This window comes from Eublepharis macularius, chromosome 2, assembly GCF_028583425.1.
Source record: "Eublepharis macularius isolate TG4126 chromosome 2, MPM_Emac_v1.0, whole genome shotgun sequence".
NCBI lineage: Eukaryota > Metazoa > Chordata > Lepidosauria > Squamata > Eublepharidae > Eublepharis > Eublepharis macularius.
In genome coordinates, this window is record NC_072791.1 from 84,679,445 (window position 1) to 84,700,976 (window position 21,532).

Sequence of the window (21,532 nt, forward strand, 5' to 3'; positions counted from 1 at the left end):
AGAAAAAAGATGCTTCATTTTCCCTATAAAATGCTTAAAACAGTACAAGAAGCCCAGTTACAAGAAGGGTGAATATACCTTTCACCCACACATTTCTCTAATAGTTTTTAAAGTCTCTAACATCCTCTAGCAGTTGCCACTTCATGTGGCAGTGAATTCCATATAGTACAGATGCATTCTTTAATATCCAGAGGAGTTAGCAGTGTTATTCTGTAGTTGCAAAATAGTAAAAAGTCCAGTAGCACCTTTAAGATTAACCAACTTTATTGAAGCATAAGCTATTGAGAACCACATACATAACTGGGTGTCATCAAAATATTGATGGCACCCAGTACCAATGCCTCAGACAATCTAATTCAAAAATCTTTTAATCCAATGGATTCTTGTTAGGGTTGCCAGGCCCAGTGGGGGATCGGGGCTTGGCTGTTACCTGCGCTGTGCTTGGGGGTGCACGCATGCTCCCGCAAAGCGCAATGACGTCACTTCCTGGAAGTGATGTCATCACGCTGCACATGCCCCCCCCCAGCGCACCCACGCTCCGCAGGGGCTCGCGTTGGGGGCTGTTGTGGAGTGCAGGAATGCTCCTGCACTCTACAGCGGCCCAAAACGCGCCCATGGATCGGGGCCATTTTGGCCCAGATCGGGCCCATTTTGAGCCACTGTGGAGTGCAGGAGCGCTCTTGCCTCCCACAGCGTCCCAAAACGGGCCCAATCCAGCCATTTTGGTGTGGATCGGGCCCGTTTTGGGGTGTTGTGCTCCGCAGCGCCTCAAAACAGGCTTGATCCGCGGGAGCGCGCAGCTCCGCAGGAGAACACGCACAGAGGATGCATGCCCTCCCGCTGGCCAGGTAAGTGGGGGCAGGGTGTGGGGGCGAGGGCAGGGGATCCCCTGCCCCCACTGGGGGTCTGGCACCCCTAATTCTGGTATTGGAAAAGGCGTGGTCAAAACTTGCAAGTTGCTGCTCATAAATTAGATTTCTGGCTCACAACACTGCACCACGGGAATATTGATGCCAGATTTGGGGCGGGGGAGGTGAGTGGGCCCAATTCATGGGAGCGCTCCCAGGGGTGGCTCTGCCCTGCACAATAACAACAACATCATTCAATTTCTATATCACCCTTCAGGACAATTTAATGCCCACTCAGAACGGTTTACAAAATATGTTATTATCCCCACAAAAACCCTGTGAGGTGAGTGGGGCTGAGAGGGCCCCTAGAAGCTGTGATTGACCCAAGGTCACTCAGCTGGCTTCAAGTAGAGGAGTGGGGAATCAAACCCAGTTCTCCAGATTAGAGTCCTGCACTCTTAACCAGTACACCAAACTGACCCGGAAGTGATGTCATCATGTGGTCCTGGGAGCACGTGCGTGCATATGATCCCAGTGAGTTCCACCACCTGTTTTTCCAGAAAAAAAGTCCTGTACAGCACTAAAATCTACTCTTATGAAATATACACGATCGCTAAATAAATAATCAAAAGAAAAAGCTGGGATAAATTTTTGTCTGCTTAATTCAATTACTACATGCTATAAAACAGATAAAGCCCACCTCCCCAGAGAATTCACTGAGATGACTGAATGCAATGCAGAAATCCCTTAATGTACAGTTGATCCTTAATGGGATAGTGGCTGGACTTGTGGTATTATAAGCTACCACATCCCAGCACTTCGTCCTCTCTCATCACTGGGCAGAACAGGATTGTTCTCTTTGTGACGTGGATAGAGAAACCACAGTGTGTTCTCAGTACTGTCTGGGAACGAGGCCCAACATGGAAGATGGTTTCTAAATTTAACTCTCCAACACCGTCAGCAGATAAGAAAGAGTAGAAAATGCTATTTGCAATGCCTCTCTCAGGGTATTCTGAAGCTACATATAGAGCAGCGGGCTAAGCAGCGCAGTGGCCTGAATTTCAATTAATGCCTCAAAAATAACTTGCTGTCCTTGGAAGGCAGGAGAGAGAGAAAGGCACAGATGCTCAGAATGGTGATAACCTATTCTGAGCAACTTCAGTAATATGCTACTATATTCCTACGTGCTGATATAAACCCTAACTTCTGATCATTAGAACAGTATCAATTTACAGGAAAATAGAACTGTGAATACAATATGTTTGGTAATATTTCTTAGTTCATCTGCTCAATACCAAAATGTTTCTCATAAACACATAGTGTAGGAAGCCTGAAGATCAGTTCTGCTTTGTAAGTACTAGAAAATTTTGAAGCTGCATATGGATCTCAGAGAAATGAATAAGGCAGAATTTGGTTGCATCAAATTCTTCACCAATTACACTAATCCCTAACATGGAGCTCCAAGCCTTTGGCCAGAGATGGAAAATTGTCCAGCAACGAACACCCTACTACGAATGCCCAAGTACTGAAAAGCATGTTTTTGGTGCATAAAAAACAGTGCACATGTTTATTAGCTGCCTTTCTACCTTCAGGCTGACATAAAATACATTAAAAACTGAATTTAAAAGCACAATCTAAAAGTATCAGATGCAGTTCTAAATAAAATTCTCTTCAGCTGCCTTCTAAAAATTAAAAGTGAGCGGGCTAAGCATACCTCAATGGAGAGGTTATTCTATAATTGTGAGGCTGCCACTGAAAAGGCCTCTATTGCATGCCCATGAGACAAGCTTTTTTGGTTGATGAGACAGCAAGGAGAGCCTCTCCCTCTGATTAAGTCCTGGGCAGGAACATATCGGACCCTTTTCAGTCTGGATTCAGGCCAGGAAATGGGACGGAGATTGATCTGGTGCCTTTTGTTAATGATTTCGGCTTGAATATAGATAACGACCATGCTTCTTTTTGCTCATTCTGTATCTATCTACAACCACTGATACAACAGACCATGCCATCTTTTTGAGGCATTTGGAGGCAGAAGTGGACATCAAGGGATGCGCCTCAAAGGGTTGCTGTTGTGCCCTCCACAGGGCACAATCTTATTCTCCCTGTTATTCAACTTCTATGTAAAATCTTTAGCTTAAGTCATTCATAGCTATGGAATTGGATGCTATCAATATGCAGATGACACCCAGCTCTATATCTCACTATCCAAACCACTATGGGATGCAGCAGAGATCTTAGGTCGTTGTCTGACAGCTGTGATCAAATAGCTGAAAGCAAACAAACTGAAACTGAACCCTGAAAAGACAGAAGTTATGCTTGCTAGGAACAAAGAGAACTTGAAGCCATTGTACTCCCCACTAGGGGTGTGTGCTTCAAGTATCTGATTTGGGATAAATACCTGAATCGGACCCGATCTGTAAAGATCAGGGGTTCCGAAACAAAACTTCCCAAAGCAATTCGTATCTCTTTGGGAAGCTTCAGGGCCTTTAAACTTTAAAGGGCTTCCTCCCTTCCACCCATTACCCCACTTACCTGGCCCTTTGCTGCAGCATTGCTGTGGCAGAGGTGGTGGTGTGGGTGGCGGCTGCGGCCTTCCCTGCTGCCCAGCTGGCTGCCATGGCGGCAGGGGAGGTGGCGCAGGCAACGGAGGAGCTGGCTGTGGCCTTTGCTGCTGCTCCGTAGACTGCTGCTGTGGTGGAAGAGGTGGCATGGGTGGTAGAAGCGCTATCTCTGGCCTTCCCCATTGCTCCTCTGGCTGCAGTGGTGGTGGCAACATGGGAGGCGGAGGCACCGGCTATGGCCTTCCCTGCCACCCCTCTGGCTGCTGTGGTGGTGGAGACGGCGGCACAGGTGGTGGAGGCATCGGCTCCGGCCTTCCCCTCTGCTCCGCAGGCCGGTGCTGTGGTAGAAGAGGCAGTGCGGGCGGCAGAAGCACCAGCTCTGGCCTTCCCAGCTGATGTTGCTCCTGGACAGGTAAGTGGGGGTGGAGGTGGGAATGGAGGTACGGGGGGCTAAGTGGAGGTTGGGGGTGGGCTGGGAGACAGCTTTCCCTCTATTTCGGTATGCTCCCTCTATTTCGGAATATGCTTTCCCTCTATTTCGGTATGCTTTCCCTCTATTTCGGAATATTTACGGAGCATACCGAAATAGGGGAAAAGCTGTCTCCCAGCAGCTTGCCACTTCGGCTTTCAGGTTTTTATGGATTATTTTCATGCTTCGGGTAAACCAAAGTGGGGAAACCAAATTTTTACCCCCGGGCACACCCCCACTCCCCACTCCTGATGGAGTTCATCTGATACTTGCAGTCTCATTTAAGAGCCTCAGGATTATACTGGATCCAATGCTACTGCAAGAAAAGTAAATTAAGGCAGCTACAAAAAAAAATGTTTTCTATAAACTCAGTGTAGCCTGGAAATTGGCCCCTATAAATTCGGGTCTAGCCTGGAAGTTGGCCCCTACCTTGACACAGCTGATCTGGCTATCTGGATCCATGTCATAGTAACATTGAGACTTGACTACTGTAATGTTCTCTACGTAGGATTCCGTGTAAGTTAACTTGGACTCCAGTTGGTGCAGAATGCTGCAGATCAGCTATTATTGGGAACTAGGAGGAACATAAATACTACTCCCACTCTACAGTCACTGCATTGGCTATAAGTTATGGGCTCATTCAAGGTATTATCACATAAAAAGCACTTCACAGCCTCGATCCTTCATAGCTACGGTACCACCTCTCTTTCTCTCTCTGTTCTGCCATGGCAGTTTCACTCATTTGAATACGGCATGCGGGCAAAATCAACAGTTGCCCATACATGTGCATTCTGTGTAGTGCACATAAAATGGCCTACCTGAAGAGGTCAGGAAAGCTCCCACTCTCCTGGCTTTTTGCAAACTATGTAAAACTGAACTAGTCAAGAGGGAGTTTTTACTGAGATAGAAGGGCTATAATGTAAGGGAGTTATCTCAGAGATGCATCAGTAAGGGGATAGGGAGGGACTAGTTCCTATGTTGTTTGATATGTCAGTCTTAAAATTGCTTATGCTCTGTTTTGACATTTCTTCCATGCTATATTGGATGCGTGTTGGGTTTAAATCTTTGCTAATTTGCATGTATAGACCTCATTACATAATTTATTGAAATGTTTTTGAAAGAGACTGTATTGACTGTCTCAGTGAGAAAGACAAACAAGCGAACAGTCCTTCAGATACTCAGGTCTAAAACTATCTAGGGCTTTAAAGGATAAGACCAACACCTTGAATTGGGCTGAGGAGGAGATCATTAGTCAGTGTAAATGCTGTAATATTGGGATCACATGTTTCTCGTAGCTGGCCGTAATCAGCAGTCTGCAATAGCTGCAGCTTTCAAACACCCTTCAAGGGTAGCCCTGTGAATATCACATGCTTCCTGATCTTGAAAAAGCTTGAACATTATTTATTTCATTTTTATTTAAAACAGTTGTATGCTGCCTTTCTACCCAACTTAATGTCCCCAAGGTAGTGAACAAACAAGATGACATTAAAAATACTGATACAAATGTATAAAATACTTTAAAATAATTAAATAAAACATTTAAAACACAGAGACACATGCAAACAGGGTGGAGGGCTAACAAGAGTTACTGCGGGACCACTAAACAAAACAAAAAAGACTTCACCCACCCTGACAGAAAACAATGACATAGTGAGACAGAAGAATCTTCGGGGGGGGGGGGAGGGGTGAGTTTCAGAGTTTGGCACCATGGCCAAGAAGGCCCTTAGGTTGCCACTCATCTAGCCACTGATGGTGGGGACACTTAAATCAAGGCCTCTGAAGATGACTGGACTGGTCAAGTAAGTTCACATGGAAGTAGGAAATTGTGATAGAAACCCTACATTCCATATAGCTCAAGAGTGCCATCTAGAGCATTTGAAATCTTGGGCCCTGGGCTTTACATGAGAATAGCTCTTTCTTATTTCACATGGGGCTACCTGAGTAAACGTAATCTCTTTTAGACCAACTGGTTTGAGGACCAGCTGATTTAAGTCAGGGTGGGACAATCATTTTGGGAATTCTATGATTGGAAGCAGTACAGAGATGATGCTTTACTTGGGATTGGTTGAATCTGCTAATCCATCTCACAGAGCAGGCTGGCTTAGGTCAGATCCCATTGACAATAAGTACCTGGGACCTTTTCTTTGTCTCACACATTGGAACAGCATAACAACCGGAGAGGAGACCCCAAGACCAGTGGGCTGGCATTAAAGACTCCACCCCACTACAAGGAACTCTGTACATAGTCTGAAGAGCCTGCTGAACCTAGGTAAAGTGTACTTAATTGGTTTAGACCAACTTTACTACTTTTGATAGACCTTGTGCTATGTGTTAGTGTGTTTTATGTTTTGTATTTTGTCCTCTTTCCTACTCCCTTTGAATCCAACCATCATTTCCACCCTTTTTCTATAATAAGCCTTCTTTTACAGATACATTCATTTTTCCTTTCGCTTCATTTAGTACAATATATTTCTCTGGAATCTTTTTTCCATATGCCATTCAGAGCAGGTGCTACATAGTTGCTATAAGGTACCTTCCATGGTTCTACCCTGATACCTTGGTATTGTTCTAGTACTGCACTGGAAGGACATTGTCTCTGTGGGCCAGTCTAGATATTCTCAGGAGATTCCTGAACGGTGGCAGCAAGTTATTTGGCCTAAGGAAGCTTTCCAGCAAGGAAAGCCCCCCCCCCTTCCTATCATAACAGCAGTAACAGTCTTTGGGGGTATGTTAGTCCCAAGTTGGATAGGGATTTAAAGGTTAGTATCAGAACCCCGAATTGGATGTGGAAACAAACTGGGAGCCAGTGTAGTTGGAATAAGACTGGAGTTATATAGTCCCTATAACTCACTCCAGTCAACAATCTGGTCACAACATACTGTAGCGTCTGTAATGTTTTCAAGGACAGCCCCATGTACAGCACATTGCAGTAATCTAATGTAGATGTTGCCAGGGCATGGATAACAGTAGCAAGATCTTTTCTGCCCCAGAAGGGCTGCAGCTGGCTTTCCAGCCAAAGCTAGTGAAATGTGCCCTAGCCATCACTACCACCTGCTTATCCAACAAGAAAACCAGGTCCAGCAGCACCCCAACCTGCTCCTTTAAGGGGAGTGCAACCCCATCCAAACAGAAGACTTTCTATTGAAGGCTTTCACGATGGTTGTCTTCCCTGCAGAGAAGATTAGCATATCAAGCACCAATCCATATGCAAAAGAACCTCCTCAGGATACACTGAAACCTCCCTCCATTAGCATTCCACACCCTGGGAAACTCTTACAGGATGACTCAGCCCAAATCCACCTTCCTGAGTAGATATAAATTACCTGCCAACATCTTCTCCTCACTGTGACACTGGGAGATCTCTGTCTTTTGGTGCTACACCTCTGAAGATGCCAGTCACAGCTGCTGGTGAAATGTCAGGAACTACAATGTCAAGACCACAGCTATACAGCCCGGAAAATCCACAACAACCAGAAGACTTTCTCATTTCTAGTGCAATCCCACTAGTATCACATCTGTTTTGACTGAAAAGCACATTTTGAGTTCTTTTACTTGTCTTCTCCTTGATTGTTTATTATTTCTTGCTATTGTGATTTATAATTCCTCTGAATAACCATGAGCACCAAATACTTATTTTAGGGGTGGCTTTTTTTGAGACTGCCCTAAGATACAATCCTTTGTATACTTACTCTGGAGGTTTCACTGAATTCAATGGATATTTACACAATAAATGTTCATGGGGATGCCAACACACTTTTACACAATAAATGTTCATGGGGATGCCAACACACTTTTACTCATTGTCTTGGATCCCCCTGCATTTTGGGGAGAATTTTAAGCTCGCACGAGAGTGGGTAAGTGAGAAAATCACTTTGCATGGTCAGAAATCCTTGCATCCATGGAAATGCTCCTCTGTATCCAACCCAATATTTAGTCTTGTTAAATAAATTTCTGTCTAGAGTGTGTTGTTAAACCCTCTCTGGTTGTTACTTTGTAATTAGATAACATCCGCTCCTTGGAAATCGCATCAACAAACCTTAAACGTGTGGACTGTTGCAGGCTCTCTGGATTCAACTGGCCCCCAAAGCCTGTCTCCTCCTCCTAAGAACTGCCTGAAAACCGCTCTCATGTGTAGGTTTCTTTTCAGTGCGACCCTAAGAAGAATTACACCCTTCTAAGTTATTTTACTTCAAGTTGACTTAGAAGGGTGTAACTGTCCCCAATTCTGCTGATTACAGTGTGTTATAGCAAGTTTTTCCTTAATAAAGTATTTTGTAGTATTTGTGTTTTTATACTAGAGTAACAGTATTATATTTCATGGAGTACCCCAAGTCCTTACAGGCAGGTGGACTCCGTACAGATTATTTTATCTTTGTACATAACTTAGATAGCTATAAGCATGATACAAATAACACAGATTAACCTATCATTTCTATTCTTACAGTGCTGCTAAATGATCTTCCCCATTATTAGTTTATCCAAACAATTATTCACTTCTGCCATTTTCATACAATGTAGAAAAAAGACTTGCAAAGGCAGGGAGGGATTCTTCCTGGACAATGTGGTGAATTTCATAACCCCATCAGCATTTGTCATCTTCCTATCACCTCAGTAGTTTCAGATAACCTCTTCCCTAGATATATGTAGGGCTGCTTCAAGAGTAAATTTTCCCCCTACGAAGACTGGACTTTCATGGAATGAAAAGCATATCACCCTTATATTGATTGTACGGACATCTATTTTACTTAATACAACAGCATTAATGTGCAGGAAGGCTGCAACTAAATACAGGTGTCCAGTATGCATAAAGACAGAAAAATGAGCCACAACATCACAACTGATAGATGAGGAGAACAGAAAGAGGGCATTAGGGTAGATTGGTATGAATATACATGCAAAAAATCAATTCTTTTGGGAGGGGACTTCAATTCATGATTGCCATGGAGACTATAAAAAGCTGCCCAATGCACACTGCAGAGTATATTTAATACTTGCATAAGCATGGAAACAGGTGCTGTAATATGACAGTTGTTGTGGCTAGACACTCGGTAAATTCTTCGGGCCAAACCAGCTGAGATGGAAATTTGCGATCCTTTTCTGGTTCTTTACATGTATTTTTAAGACAACTGGGGGAGGGTGTGGTTGCTGGACTGGAACTGCACAGCTGGCAGAGGTGGGCTTAACCTTTTCTCTTTATGTCCTTTTCCTGTTATAAATCCCCTCCAGGCTATTTGCCTGCTGAGGAAAATATACAGGTATCTTTACATTTCCCCAGCAGCGTAAATAGTAGTTTCAAGGAGGGGTGGGGTGGGATTGTTATTTATATTGGCAAAAGCAGCACAGTGGGAAAGGTCTCATTTTCAGTATCATAATCCAGACCCCGCCCCAGCTGCCTTTAAAATAAGAATAAGGAGATAGGAGATAATCACAGATCTCATCCTGCTTATCCCTTTGGCAAAAAAATAAAAATAAATCTTGTATAACTTTTTCATGAAATACTTCAATGGATTAGAATCTTGCTGTAAAATGTACAAAAGCTTATTTGACTGATTTGGAGAAAATGGGAGATGCAAAACAGAGGAGAGTAAAGTGGATTATCTGAGATCTTTGGCTGCTAACAAACTTTACGCCCCATGTATATGCAGGAAGTTCATCCCTGGTGAATGCCACTGATATTAGAATCGTATTTTAAGCAGGTCTCTGGACATTCGTTGTTCTGCATCATTCAGTAACAACAACAACACTTGATTTATATACTGCCCTTCAGGTTGACTTAACACCCACTCAGAGCGGTTTACAAAGTATGCCATTATTATCCCCACAACAACAAATACCCTGTGAGGTGGGTGGGGCTGAGAGAGCTCCTAGAAGCTGTGACTGACCCAAGGTTTATTAGAGGAGCTTAATCTAGTTGTGCTGTGATCTCGACAGCACAGGCTAGCCTGATCTCATCACATCTTGGAAATGAAGCAGGGTCAGCCCTGATTAGTACTTGGACCCTGGTTGACTCAGTTAAGAGAACAGAGGTTATACTATCTATACCCAGCACTGCTGTTAGTGAAGCAAGTGAATGCAACTGCAAACAAGAACTTCTTACAACTCAGACTAGCCTGAAAGAAGGCCAACTCAGACTAGCCTGAAAGAAGGCCAATCTGACCACCATCAAGGAATAGTAACAATGAGACTAGACTACTGTAATGCACTGTAATACATTGGTCTCCACCTCAAAGTTGACTAAAAGACTTCAATTGGTGCAAAACACTGCAGATTGTCTACTCTCAGGAGCTAGACAGAACATGCATATCACTCCCATTCTACAGTCACTCCATTGACTTCTCATCAGTTACCAGGCACAATTCAGGGTTATGATTATCACATTCAAGGCCTTCATGGCCTTGGCCCCTCATATCTGTGCAACCACCTCTCCCACTATGTTCCACCATGGCAGCTTTGCTCATCTGGTCAGGGCCTTCTGCAGATACCACCCTACAGTTGGGCAAAATCAACCGCTGCCTGCACCTGTGCTTTCTCTGTGGTAGCCCCCACCTTATGGAATGGCCTTCCTGAGGTGGTCAGGAAAGCCCCTTCTCTCCAGGCTTTCTGCAAACTACGCAAAATTATTCAGGAGAACCTTCTACCCAGATTACAGGACTACGTCATAAGGAATATCTCAGAGAGATGCCTTGGTAGGGACGAGGACTGAACACTTCACTATTTGTACTGTCTGCTGATGTAGATATATGCCTACTAGCAAATTTCCATGCTGCTATACATGCCATGGAAATTAGTTATGATGTATTGTCGAAGGCTTTCACGGCCGGAGAACGATGGTTGTTGGGGGTTTTCCGGGCTGTATTGCCGTGGTCTTGGCATTGTAGTTCCTGACGTTTCGCCAGCAGCTGTGGCTGGCATCTTTAGAGGTGAAATTAGTTATGCTTTGTTTCAGATAAATTTCATCTGTGTTCGATTTTATGCTTGTTTTAAAAAAAATTCTGCCATCATTCTCTATTGTATGTTTCCCAAATGTCCTAACTGTTCTTCACTATTATACTTTGCTCTGTGAATGTCTTAGCTATTGATTATATTGTATTTTCACGTGCACTGTTGTAATCCGCCTTAGCAGGAAAGGCAAACTATAAATAAATAAATAAACAAACCCTGGGTGGCTGCACAGAGGCAGACAATGGCAAACCACCTCTGAACAATGCTTGCCTTGAAAACCCCAGCAGGGGTTGCTATAAGTCATCTGCAACTTGACAGCACTTTCTACTACCACCATCTAATTGTACTCAAAATTAACCAAAAAGATCAATTTTCTATCAACTATTAACTTTCCATCAACTACCGCCCCCCCCCCGCCCCCTGGGTCAGTAATGACTTGGTGCTTGCACAGGGGACTACCTTTACCTTTTACCTACTGACTTAACTGGGAATTATCTTCAGTTATTCATACAATACAAGCTCTCTTTTTTAAAAAATGTACTTGATTATACAAAGTATACACCACTGCAAAGTGCTGCATATTTTTTGTGTGTGCCAGTTTGTCATAGGGCTGGTTTTCACACAAAGTTTCTCCTAGCCATGACAAACCGGTGTTATGCCTGGATCACATTCTTATTCAGAAATGCCACTGCAAATCAGGTTACAGATGGACCCTGGCAAAAGCATTTCCCAAGACTGATGCCATTGTCATGGCAACTGCTGTCCACTGTCACTTGCAGTATCTGTGTAGAGCTCATTGCCTAAACAATGGTAAACATGGGGGTGGGAGAGGAAAGCTTAGGCTGTTCATATGTAAAGGCTAGTGGTGGTATCAACCAGCCTGCAGGGAGCATCTTTACTTTTTATACTTAAGTATAACATATTAAATAACCTTAAACAGTGATAGGAATATATCAGAAGATGTAATTATACACAGCTGGAAACAGTAGGCAGGGAAGATGACTACAAGGGGCAGAATCTCCCCCAAACAGCTTTTCATACCTGCTTAACAAGTCATGGGAATTTGAAAAACAAGAGTGCAAAAAAGTGGCCCACAATAACCAGAACAAGGAAAAGCAGATTGGGGCATATTGCTGTCTCAACCAGCCAGTATCCAATTGGTTTTGCCAGGATCCAGTTTGCCCCAGGGACACTGCAAATTCACTCGGAGTAAGAAAAGTTCCATTAATCTTAGTTTACAAGGAACAATACATTTTAAAGATTTTTACCACGTGCAATTCTGACTGAGTGGTTTATATTAAAAATGCCCTTGTGATAAGATATACGTTGGCAAGACCTCTAGGAAACTCAGAATACACGTTTCTGAACATAAAAGTGACATTCTTAAGAAAAAAACAGGTGCTCTACTGATCCAATATTTTTTAGAACACAACCATTGTCCCACAGGCTTTACATTTGGGGCTATATGCAGAATAGATCATCGTAGGGACGGAAGGCTGCTGAGAAAAGAGTCTGAGTGAAGCTGGAGATTGAACGCTCTGGTCCCTTATGGGTTAAATGAAAGATCAGATTTCCTACTGCTCATGGGATAAAAACTGTGTGTGGCTCACACTCTTTGCTTCAAAGCTCAACTGCTATGGACACTTGGTAATGCTATTCTACAGGTCAGTTATATTCCTTTTTTGAACTTATGTGCATTTGTAAGTTCAGTCTGTTCCTTTTGTTTAAGAACTATGATTTTTAATAGTGTGCATTTTAGAATATGTTTTTTCAAAATGGTCATCTGAGGAAATTAACATCAGTTTATTCACTATGCACTGGCTTCTGGCTGTTGGTAAATTAATGTATTAATGATATTTCTTGCATGTTCAGCTACCACTGTCTTTTACAGTGCAATCCTAAGGGGGGGGAGGGCTTAGGGAGCAGACTAAGGGAGCAGACTAAGCCGCTGAAACTTGGATTTACACGAGCATAGCCCCCGCTGGCGGCTGGGTGAGGCGCACCCCCACTGCGGCCCGGTGGCGGCCAGGACAGATGGCCAGACAGAGGCGAGAGTGAGGAGTAAGTCCCCGTGCCGGTGCTGGGGGGGGTGGGCTGCAACTTAGTCAGCTCCCAAAGCTGCTCCAGGCCTGGGCATGCCCACTACAGTGGCAGAAAGTTACACTGCAAGAAATGGTGGTAGTCCATTGGCGCCCACTGTATGGGGAAAACATGCTCGCCGGTCCAATGCCCATCCCAGTCCAAGCAGCTTGGCAGAACACAGGATGCCTACCACCGGGACTAGTCCGTGTGCACCATTGTGGCAGCCGAGCCCCCTACTCCATGCACCTAATCAGCTCACCGGGCACCCTATATGGGTGAGGTGCCCATGAACTCAGGTAAGTTGGGAGGTGGCTGGAGGCTCTACCTGGCAGCCCCCTGCTGCAGGGACTTAGAGCTTTGGGGACTTAAAGCATGAGGTGGGAGAGGGTACTAACAATGGAGGGGCATGAGTGCACTTGGGGGACTTTGAGGAATCTGAGAATACTTTGCACTCAATCAAGGGCAAATGTTCCTAGTATGGAATGTCATACTAACATACTCCAACCAAGTTTCCTTGCAGGTTATCTGACACCTGAGTTGTGGCTTGTGAACGGCGTGGGTGCTCTGACAGGTAAGAAGGAGCTGGGGCAGCAGCACCCTGGCTCACTTGTTAGCACCAGGGCCCCCCCACCCTCTGCAGGTGAGGCTTGCAGATGGGAGGGGGCAGTGGCAGCCCCTGCTGGTCACGGAGACCGTTGTCCAGGCAACCACCCTCAACACAGCCATTTGGGAGGGGGGCTCCAGCTTCCCATGTGGGGGCTCTGTTCAGATCCGCTCAGCTGGATACCCCACCGACAGAGGAGGAAGCATGGCTGCAGGTTGGGGTGACTGAGTTTTTGTAAGTCCCTGGTGATGGTGGGTGCTCAGCCCCTGAACTGTTTCTCACACAGGATCAGAACTTCCTGATGCAGAAGAGGAGTGATTTCTTGCCAGAGAGGCATGCATCACGTGTCTGCGGGTTACACCTGTGACAACAGAGCTGCCACTGCCATTACCACCCATGGAACCCTCCAAGAATGTGGTAGACAGGGCTGGGGCTTGCACAGCACCATATCCCTTGCCACACATGTTTGTTTCCCTTTAAGGCAGGTCATGGCCCATCAGAGAGGCCAAGGAGTATGGCAGTTCCAGCCCGCCATGATCCTCCTCGACTGCCATTCAAGTCCAGCCTAGGGAGTGGTTCTCCAGGTAGCCCATATCTCAACCTCACTCCTGTGAGGGCAGAACGAGGAATGGATCCCGCAGTTCTGACAGTTGCGCAGGCTGGCTTTGCTTCTGGTCTGGCCGGTTGACATTGGGAAGACATGTGTCCAGACACCCTCTTCCCTTTTCACAGTTCAATAACATTTGTTTTGAACACCACCACCCCTCTGGTTTGTTTGCTTGCCGATGGTTTCTGACTCTGGGATGGGACAGGTGGGGTGGTTCCAACAAGGCTCTAGATGGCTCCGTGCCTTTGCATGGCTCTGCAGGCCAAAAGAACAGGTTTCCAGTTGCACCTTGGAGACTCCAACCCCGGCCAGGTTCCCTCCCCCTTCCCCTGCCTAGGTTCATGGTGTGCAGCACGGTGGGACTTGAAATGTAGACTGTATGTGTCTGGTGGGGGTAGTAATGGTGCCCTGCAGGACTCCAGTTCTCCAACAGCTCTCTTGGCTTCTAATAAGCCAGGCAGAGGACCTCTGAATACAGGGAGCGAGGTTGTTGTGGGGGGAGGGGGATGGAGCAACGTCTTGAGATCTTGGGGGCTTGTTTGTGCTTTGCGGAGCCAGGGATGGACTCTGGGGATCTTGTGCTGGGGAATGGGATGATGGCCCCTGGAGCAGGTTATCTGATCCCACAGGCCATTCTGGAGGGTGTCATCTCGGGACTGGAGCATGGCTCATGAGGTCCACCACGCATTCTCACACCTTTTTGATCTGGTGATCACCTAGGGGTGTGATGTGTAATGGAGCCGCTGCAAGTCAATGGGCACTGGCTGCTCCCATCACATCTAATGGTCCTTCCAGTCTTCCTGACAGTCTCTAATGAGCAGCACTGCCGGTTGTTGCGGCACCTGCCTCCGCTCGCCTCTACACAGCTGCCTCTCCTTGACCATGGGGGTCTGATCCTGGGTGCTGGGTCCCTCTTCACTCTTTGTAGCCTTTCTGGTCCTACTTTTCAGGGAGGGGGCACCAGTTTCTCACAGTGGCGGGGGGGGATTTACAAGTGAGAGGAGCTGCAGCTGCCAGCCTGGCCTTCATCGGAAATGGGAGTTCGACGGGTGATAGGGTGGGTGCCCTGTCTGCACCTTCAGTGTTACCTCTACTCTCTCTCCTGGGCAGGGATGCCTACTTCCTGAAAGGGAAGTCCCCGCCAGTCAGCTGGAGCAAGGAGGGGAGGTTTAAAGCACTCTCCGTGCCACTTGTAAGCAGTGCCGGGAGAGCTTTAACCCCCCTTGCTCCAGCTGACTGGCAGGGACATCCCTGTCGGGGAAGTCTACGGACCACGGACTGTCGGTCCATGGTCTTTTCCTGCTCCGTGTCCACCTCTACTCTCCCATTAGCAGGGGATGGACAAGATGACCTGAAGTGTTGCCTACCATTGTAGTCTATAAAAGAATGGAACACAATACATGAGGAGCAACATAGAGGGAACAATGTAAATAAAGAACTTCCTAACATTAAGATGATTAGACCACTTCTGTTTTGTTTACTTCCTTTTGGTATGTCTTTAATATATCAGCTGACCTAATCTAGTAAACAAATGATAGAAGTAGAAATCAACATGCTAGCACCAAACTAGCATGAACCACATTAGAAATGTCATTTCTATGAATAATTTGGGCAGGCTTTCCATTTCCCTCCCATGAAAAGCTAAGCAAGCCAATAGAGCTACTGCAGAATGAAGCAGTCCTCAAGGTCTGCATTTAATAAATAACTCTTAATGATCACACATAACTGAAGAATACAGTGGTTAAGGTTTTTCTCTAAATATCTGTACAGGAAACATGGCATGAAAAATCCACACACTTAACCTTATCAGCCATTAGAATTTGTTAAGGACAGATTTCTTCACCTGGTACTCAGAACCAGGCTATGATCAGCAAATAGAAGGCCTTGAATTTAGTATGCTGAGGCTACCCACCATGGACATCATGGTTACTCATGGTGTGGAACCCAAAAGATAAGCTACAGCCAAGAAATTTAAGAATAGTGAATGGCAAATATTTGTAAGCAGCATCCTCCAAGAAAGATTCTTCACTCAATTATGGAAGCCCACTTCTGGGGTTCAGGCTCAGAATCTCAGAAGCTGGTAAAAAGCAAAAGAGGAGAAGAATGGAGATTGGGATTTTGAGGAGAATGGGATTGGTGTCAACAAGCTCTGGGAGAATAAAAAATCTCTGTATACTGCAGACAGCTTTATCTCCTGCTTCTGACTTCCCCAGCATCACTTTAGTATTAGGCTTGAGTCTCTGTCTGAAATTTTCCTTGTAGCATCACATTTCTCTCTGCAACTAAGATCTAGAAACTAACACAGAGTTTCAGGAAGCCAAATTCCAGGTTCTGTTCTGTTCTGTGAACCAGATGAGCAGTGCTTCAGCTGCCATGTTATTTTAGTCCTTGAAAAATACTACTGTTGTGAAATGGGGGGGACGGGACTGGAATAGAATTGTCACTTGTGGGGCGAACCTCTTGAGTAAGATCTGGGTATCTCTTGTTTGGTGCAGGAACCTAGTGTGCACTTCCAGTTTTTTTTCCCACCTCTATGTTTTAAATAAAGTACAAGTGGTAACAAGCAAGAATGTCGTTAATATATTAATATATACTGTTCTTCCTAAGAAAGCTCAAAGTGGTTTCCTTCCAGACAGTATACAAAAATGAAAAATAACATCGTAAAAACCATTAAGATTGCTAGTGTAAAAATCACATTTAGTCAAAGGTGCTTGTAAAAAACACTGTCTTGCATTTTTTTCCTGAACTGCAGAAGGAATAATGTGGCCTTCATCCCAGCTTCTATATTTAATTGTGAAGATATTTGTTCAAACTTTTCACTGCTGAGTTTAAAAAGCTATCAGAAGTAAGTATCAGTCTGCCTTGAGTATCAGTAAGAAAGGCAGACTATAAATGAAAAATAAAAGTGTTCTTGTTTTTAATACAGTGGTAGGGGCTTTAAAACTATTTCCCAAACCTTTCCTAAAATGAGCATATATGCACTCTCTATACAGAAAGGAAAGGTTAGACTTAAAATGACAAATTGCTCCTTAATAGCTTTCCCACTAATATTGGGTTCTTTATATTTTCGAAATAAATAGATGGGATATAAACATTCCAAGGGTAACGGTAATACTGTCCTAATGCTCTTTGCAGAGAAGTCTCAGAAAAACTGGGTAAGGAATAAGGGGAACAGCATTTTCCTCCAGACCTCTAGAAATTACTCACAACTAGATCCGAAGGGACAATATCATTTCAGGTGCAAATCTGTATTCTGCCACGGAAGCTTGCTAGGGCTAGTGACTCTCTCTGTCAAACCTATCTCACAAGATTGTTGTGAAGATAAAATGGACACGGGGAGAATAATGATTTAAGCTGACTTAGGTCCTCCTTGGGCAAAAAAGTGAGGTATAAATATTTAAATAAATAAAAACAGTGTAGTGGATAAAATCTGCTTCTTGGTGAGAGGTGTAGTCCAATTTCTGTGGGAAGCCTTACAAAGATAGGTTATAATTTTGGGGACTTTTCATCATCAGCTGCTTACCACTGCAGGAGGAGGTGGTGATGTTGTACAAAAATGGATAGAACTGCAAGCAGCGGATCAGCTTCAGGCTCTTCTCACACTCCAGACACTTGGTGGTAATATCCAGGGCATGCCTGAAAGCCTGCAATGCCCCACTGACATTCTTCAGAGCCAAGTAGGCATTTCCTAAGCTCAAGAATGTCAGAGGCTAAAAGAAGGAGAAAAGCAAACTTACATCAGCACAGACAGAAATGAAGCCAGAATTTTTCACTTGTACACCTTGCCAAATGATCAGGCCTTTAACATCCCCAAAGGGTTGTTGGAGAAAACATTTAAGTCTTTTAACAAATTGACAATACTAGGAACTAGCACAGAAATCCTATTCATCTGTTTGAGAGGAAAAAAGAATTGGGAATTTTACAACATTTAACTTTCCATATCCTGGTTTAAAATGTAAACATATATTATAAACTGTAAACATCAATATAGTCATATAATGCTGCCTTTAAATCAAAACTATAAATATACTATCAAGAAGTTCTAAGATCTAGGAAGAATAAAATGCATCCTCCTCAAAGCAGCAAGGTATCACTACTCAATCCTTTTGAGCAGTTGAGCCTCAAAATATATATAGCTTCTAGCTCTCTACATGCACTGAAATCAGCGTGTGCAGAAGGGGAGCATGCACAGATAAGCTGGTCTTGCCTCTTGCCTATGTGCAATCCCTGGTTAATTAGCATAGCGTCTATGAATGTAGGAAATGTACATGTATAGTCTCCCACCCCAAAATCACAAACAGTAGAAAAGGTGGTGCTCCTCTTGGTTACAGGGACAGAGCTCATAAACTGGCAATTACGCAGGGGCTGAGCTAGTACAGTTATGCCTGTTGATTTCAGCATGCTTAATATGTTATGTACAGACTAGAGAGCTTCTCTTTCTCCATATAAGCTTTGAAGCTCACTAGGAGAACTTGGGCATGTCACATATGCCTCCTTGCACTCCTTGGTGAAAGGTCAGAATAAAAAATACATTTCTAGACAAGAGTTCCTAAAGAGGCTCTAATACACCCACATACCACCCTGTTCATAAGTTACAGTGAATGCATGTACAATCCATGCACAGTGTACACTTGCTTTTTCTGTCTACATGTTACATTCTGTCTCATGTTACATTTAGCTCATGTACATGGGAGCAAAATGTAACATCAATTTAGCTGAACATGGGACTGTAACTGCATATTTACCCAGGTACTAGTCCCTGGTTTCATTTGTAAACTGAATGTGCACTGGCTCTTTCTCAGAAACAGATGTACGTGTGTACATGAAGGGTGTATGAACAGGGCTACAGTTCTTTATGTTCAAACACATATATACAAGTTAATTGTTTCAGCTGTTGCCCATTGTTTCTTATGAGTCAGAAATATTTGTACTAGATACATAAAACACTGTAATAATGTTAGCAATCTGAGTACTTTCATTCTTCAGACTTGCTTTGAGTATAATTTAAAGCATTAATTCCTGTAACAATTATGGTTTAATTACAAAAAGCCGAAAGGCGCTCTTTAAAATAAAAAGGCTCAAATAAACCATATGGCTGGAACCCCCTAACACTTCAAGTCATGGGCAATCAATTTGTTTAACCAAGAAAATTTAATTTTTATTTACTGAGAATTTTAGTGATGGTAAGGCTTTCCAAAAATATTTCCTATGAAGTATTCTTCAGAAGGTCTTTTTAAACATGACTGGATAAACTAAATTCAGTAGTTAAAAGGTATATGATACCCACAGGGATAAATTCAGTTTCAGCATAAATATGATGCTCTAATTCATTTTAAAACTTTTCTACCATCTTTCTCTTCCTTATGATGTGGGCTCAAAGCTTAATCTTAGCTTGCATCAACCATTCATTCAACTTCTCTCCTTGTTTCCTTCTAATTGATAAATTTGTATTGGAAATGATTAAGAAGTGTGAACCACAGAAAAAATGAGATGCAAAGGGCCCTGATCTATTCTTACCTTCATTTTACATTAAAGGCTAATTTTTTAAACAGCTTAAAATGCTCTATATTTTGATCAGCAAACTTCCTCATCCTAGAGAAATAAATATGGAATCCTAGAGGAATAAATATTGTGCATTCTAATAAGAGGGCAAGGGATTATGTGAAAGACAATAAAGATATGAGACCAGATGAAGCAAAGAGGCAAGACCTAGGAAACTTCAAGTTGAAATACTTATACTTAAAATATTTATACTTGAAATATTTATAACTTTACAAGCTTGTGGACTTGAGGCTAACCCGAATTTGTGTGTGTGTGCACACCTGTGATTTCACTATATCAGGCTTCATGTATTTATTTATTATTTATTTAATTCGATTTAAACCCCACACGCCCCACAGATGGGCTCAAGGCAGCTGAGCCACATGGAGAACTTCCACATGGAGAACTAATAATTCTTGAAAGCTCGATATGAAGCTCACATAAAACAATACTCCAAATGCCCAATAACATGAGGCAGCCACTTTAGCTTCCTTACATACCACTGACTCCCTGGGCTGGATGTAGCTGCCACCATGTAGTGAAATTTCATCACAGAGTGCCTAGTTATCGGATCAGGAAGACAATCAAGTGCACTGCCTATGTTTACTTTTTAATTGATCTATTATTCTTGCTGATGTTCAAATCCTGGTTAAAGGTAGTACAGAAACACCTTAAGCTTAGGATTCAAATCTAACAAATCAGTGCAATTATTGTATTTGACCTTTAAATGGCTTAAGAACAAACAAACACAGGTAGGAAATTTGCTTCTTTCTTGTTGATGCACTTCAAGGCAAACACCTCACCTCTGAGCCATTAATGGCTAATGCTTTTCGCAGAAGCTTGCTGGCATCCAAGTGAAGGCCATAATGAATCAGAAGATTTGCTAGATTGACTAAAGGGATATCTTGGAATTCATGTGGAGCCAAGTTCAATGCTTTTTGTAAGCAGGTGAAAGCAAAGGTGCCATTTCCAAAGGCACGCCAGTAAAGGCCAGCTTCATTGAGCACCAGCCATAAAGGATTCTTTGCCTGAAATTTTAAAACAAACAAAAAAGTGTGCATGTGAGGAAGCTTGTTCTTATTATCCTCACCATCTTCCTTGCAGTAGTAGTGCTTTAATGCTCTTTTGATGCTACAGGTATACAAATACAGAATATCAACAGAGGGTCATGCATACCTGAAACAAAACTACACTCTCTGAAGGATTCCATCTGTATAAAAACCATTTCCCAACATTCCACTCCACTATGTCACACTCTAGTATGTCCAAGATATATACACAAAAGCAATAAATAGAGGAATGGGGTTGATTATAAATGACTGGAATTACAAGGAGGAGGTTTAAGTCCTCCAACAACGGCATCCCTGAATACATACTTTTATTTTCTCCTGTATCTATGAATCACTATTATTCCTTTTTACAGGGAAATTAAAGCCCTACTCTTGGACACAGCATTGCAATAGAGACAAAACCTGCCTTTCAAGTAGTTTTCACCAGTCAGGAAGATCTGGAGAAGAAGGACACACATAAGAATAACTATTTTGATGGGTATGTGAAAGGTCAGATGGGAAGATGTTGAGAGAAGCTGTTTTACTTGAACTGTTTTTTTTTCTTGAATTACTAGTGGATCAGGCAAGATTCCAATATGCCTTTATGTTGGTATCAAGGTATAGATCTGATAGAAAACTGTAAGACAAATTATATGGTTATGATTTGGAACATCTTTACCAAAGCTAGAAGTAGATCAAATCTTCTCATCTTTCTTCAGACCCATTGAGAAAATACAGAATTCTTAAAGAGATGGGGTAGAGTGGTCATGGGAGATTTCAATTACCCTGATATCTGTTGGAAGTCACTCTGCAAATAATGTGAGGTCTA

The 21,532-nt window shown here is 43.4% G+C and overlaps 1 protein-coding gene across 2 annotated transcripts in view; it reads right to left on the minus strand.

Annotated features, from left to right (window-relative positions):
• Positions 1-21,532, minus strand: part of TTC17 (tetratricopeptide repeat domain 17) — a 104,162-nt gene that overhangs the window by 43,048 nt on the left and 39,582 nt on the right. For both annotated transcript variants that reach the window (XM_054972264.1, XM_054972262.1), the window contains exons 15-16: positions 20,458-20,682; positions 17,637-17,823 (exon numbers count right to left, since the gene is read on the minus strand). In XM_054972264.1, coding sequence (XP_054828239.1) covers positions 17,637-17,823; positions 20,458-20,682 — 412 coding nt within the window. The remainder of the gene's footprint in view (positions 1-17,636; positions 17,824-20,457; positions 20,683-21,532) is intronic.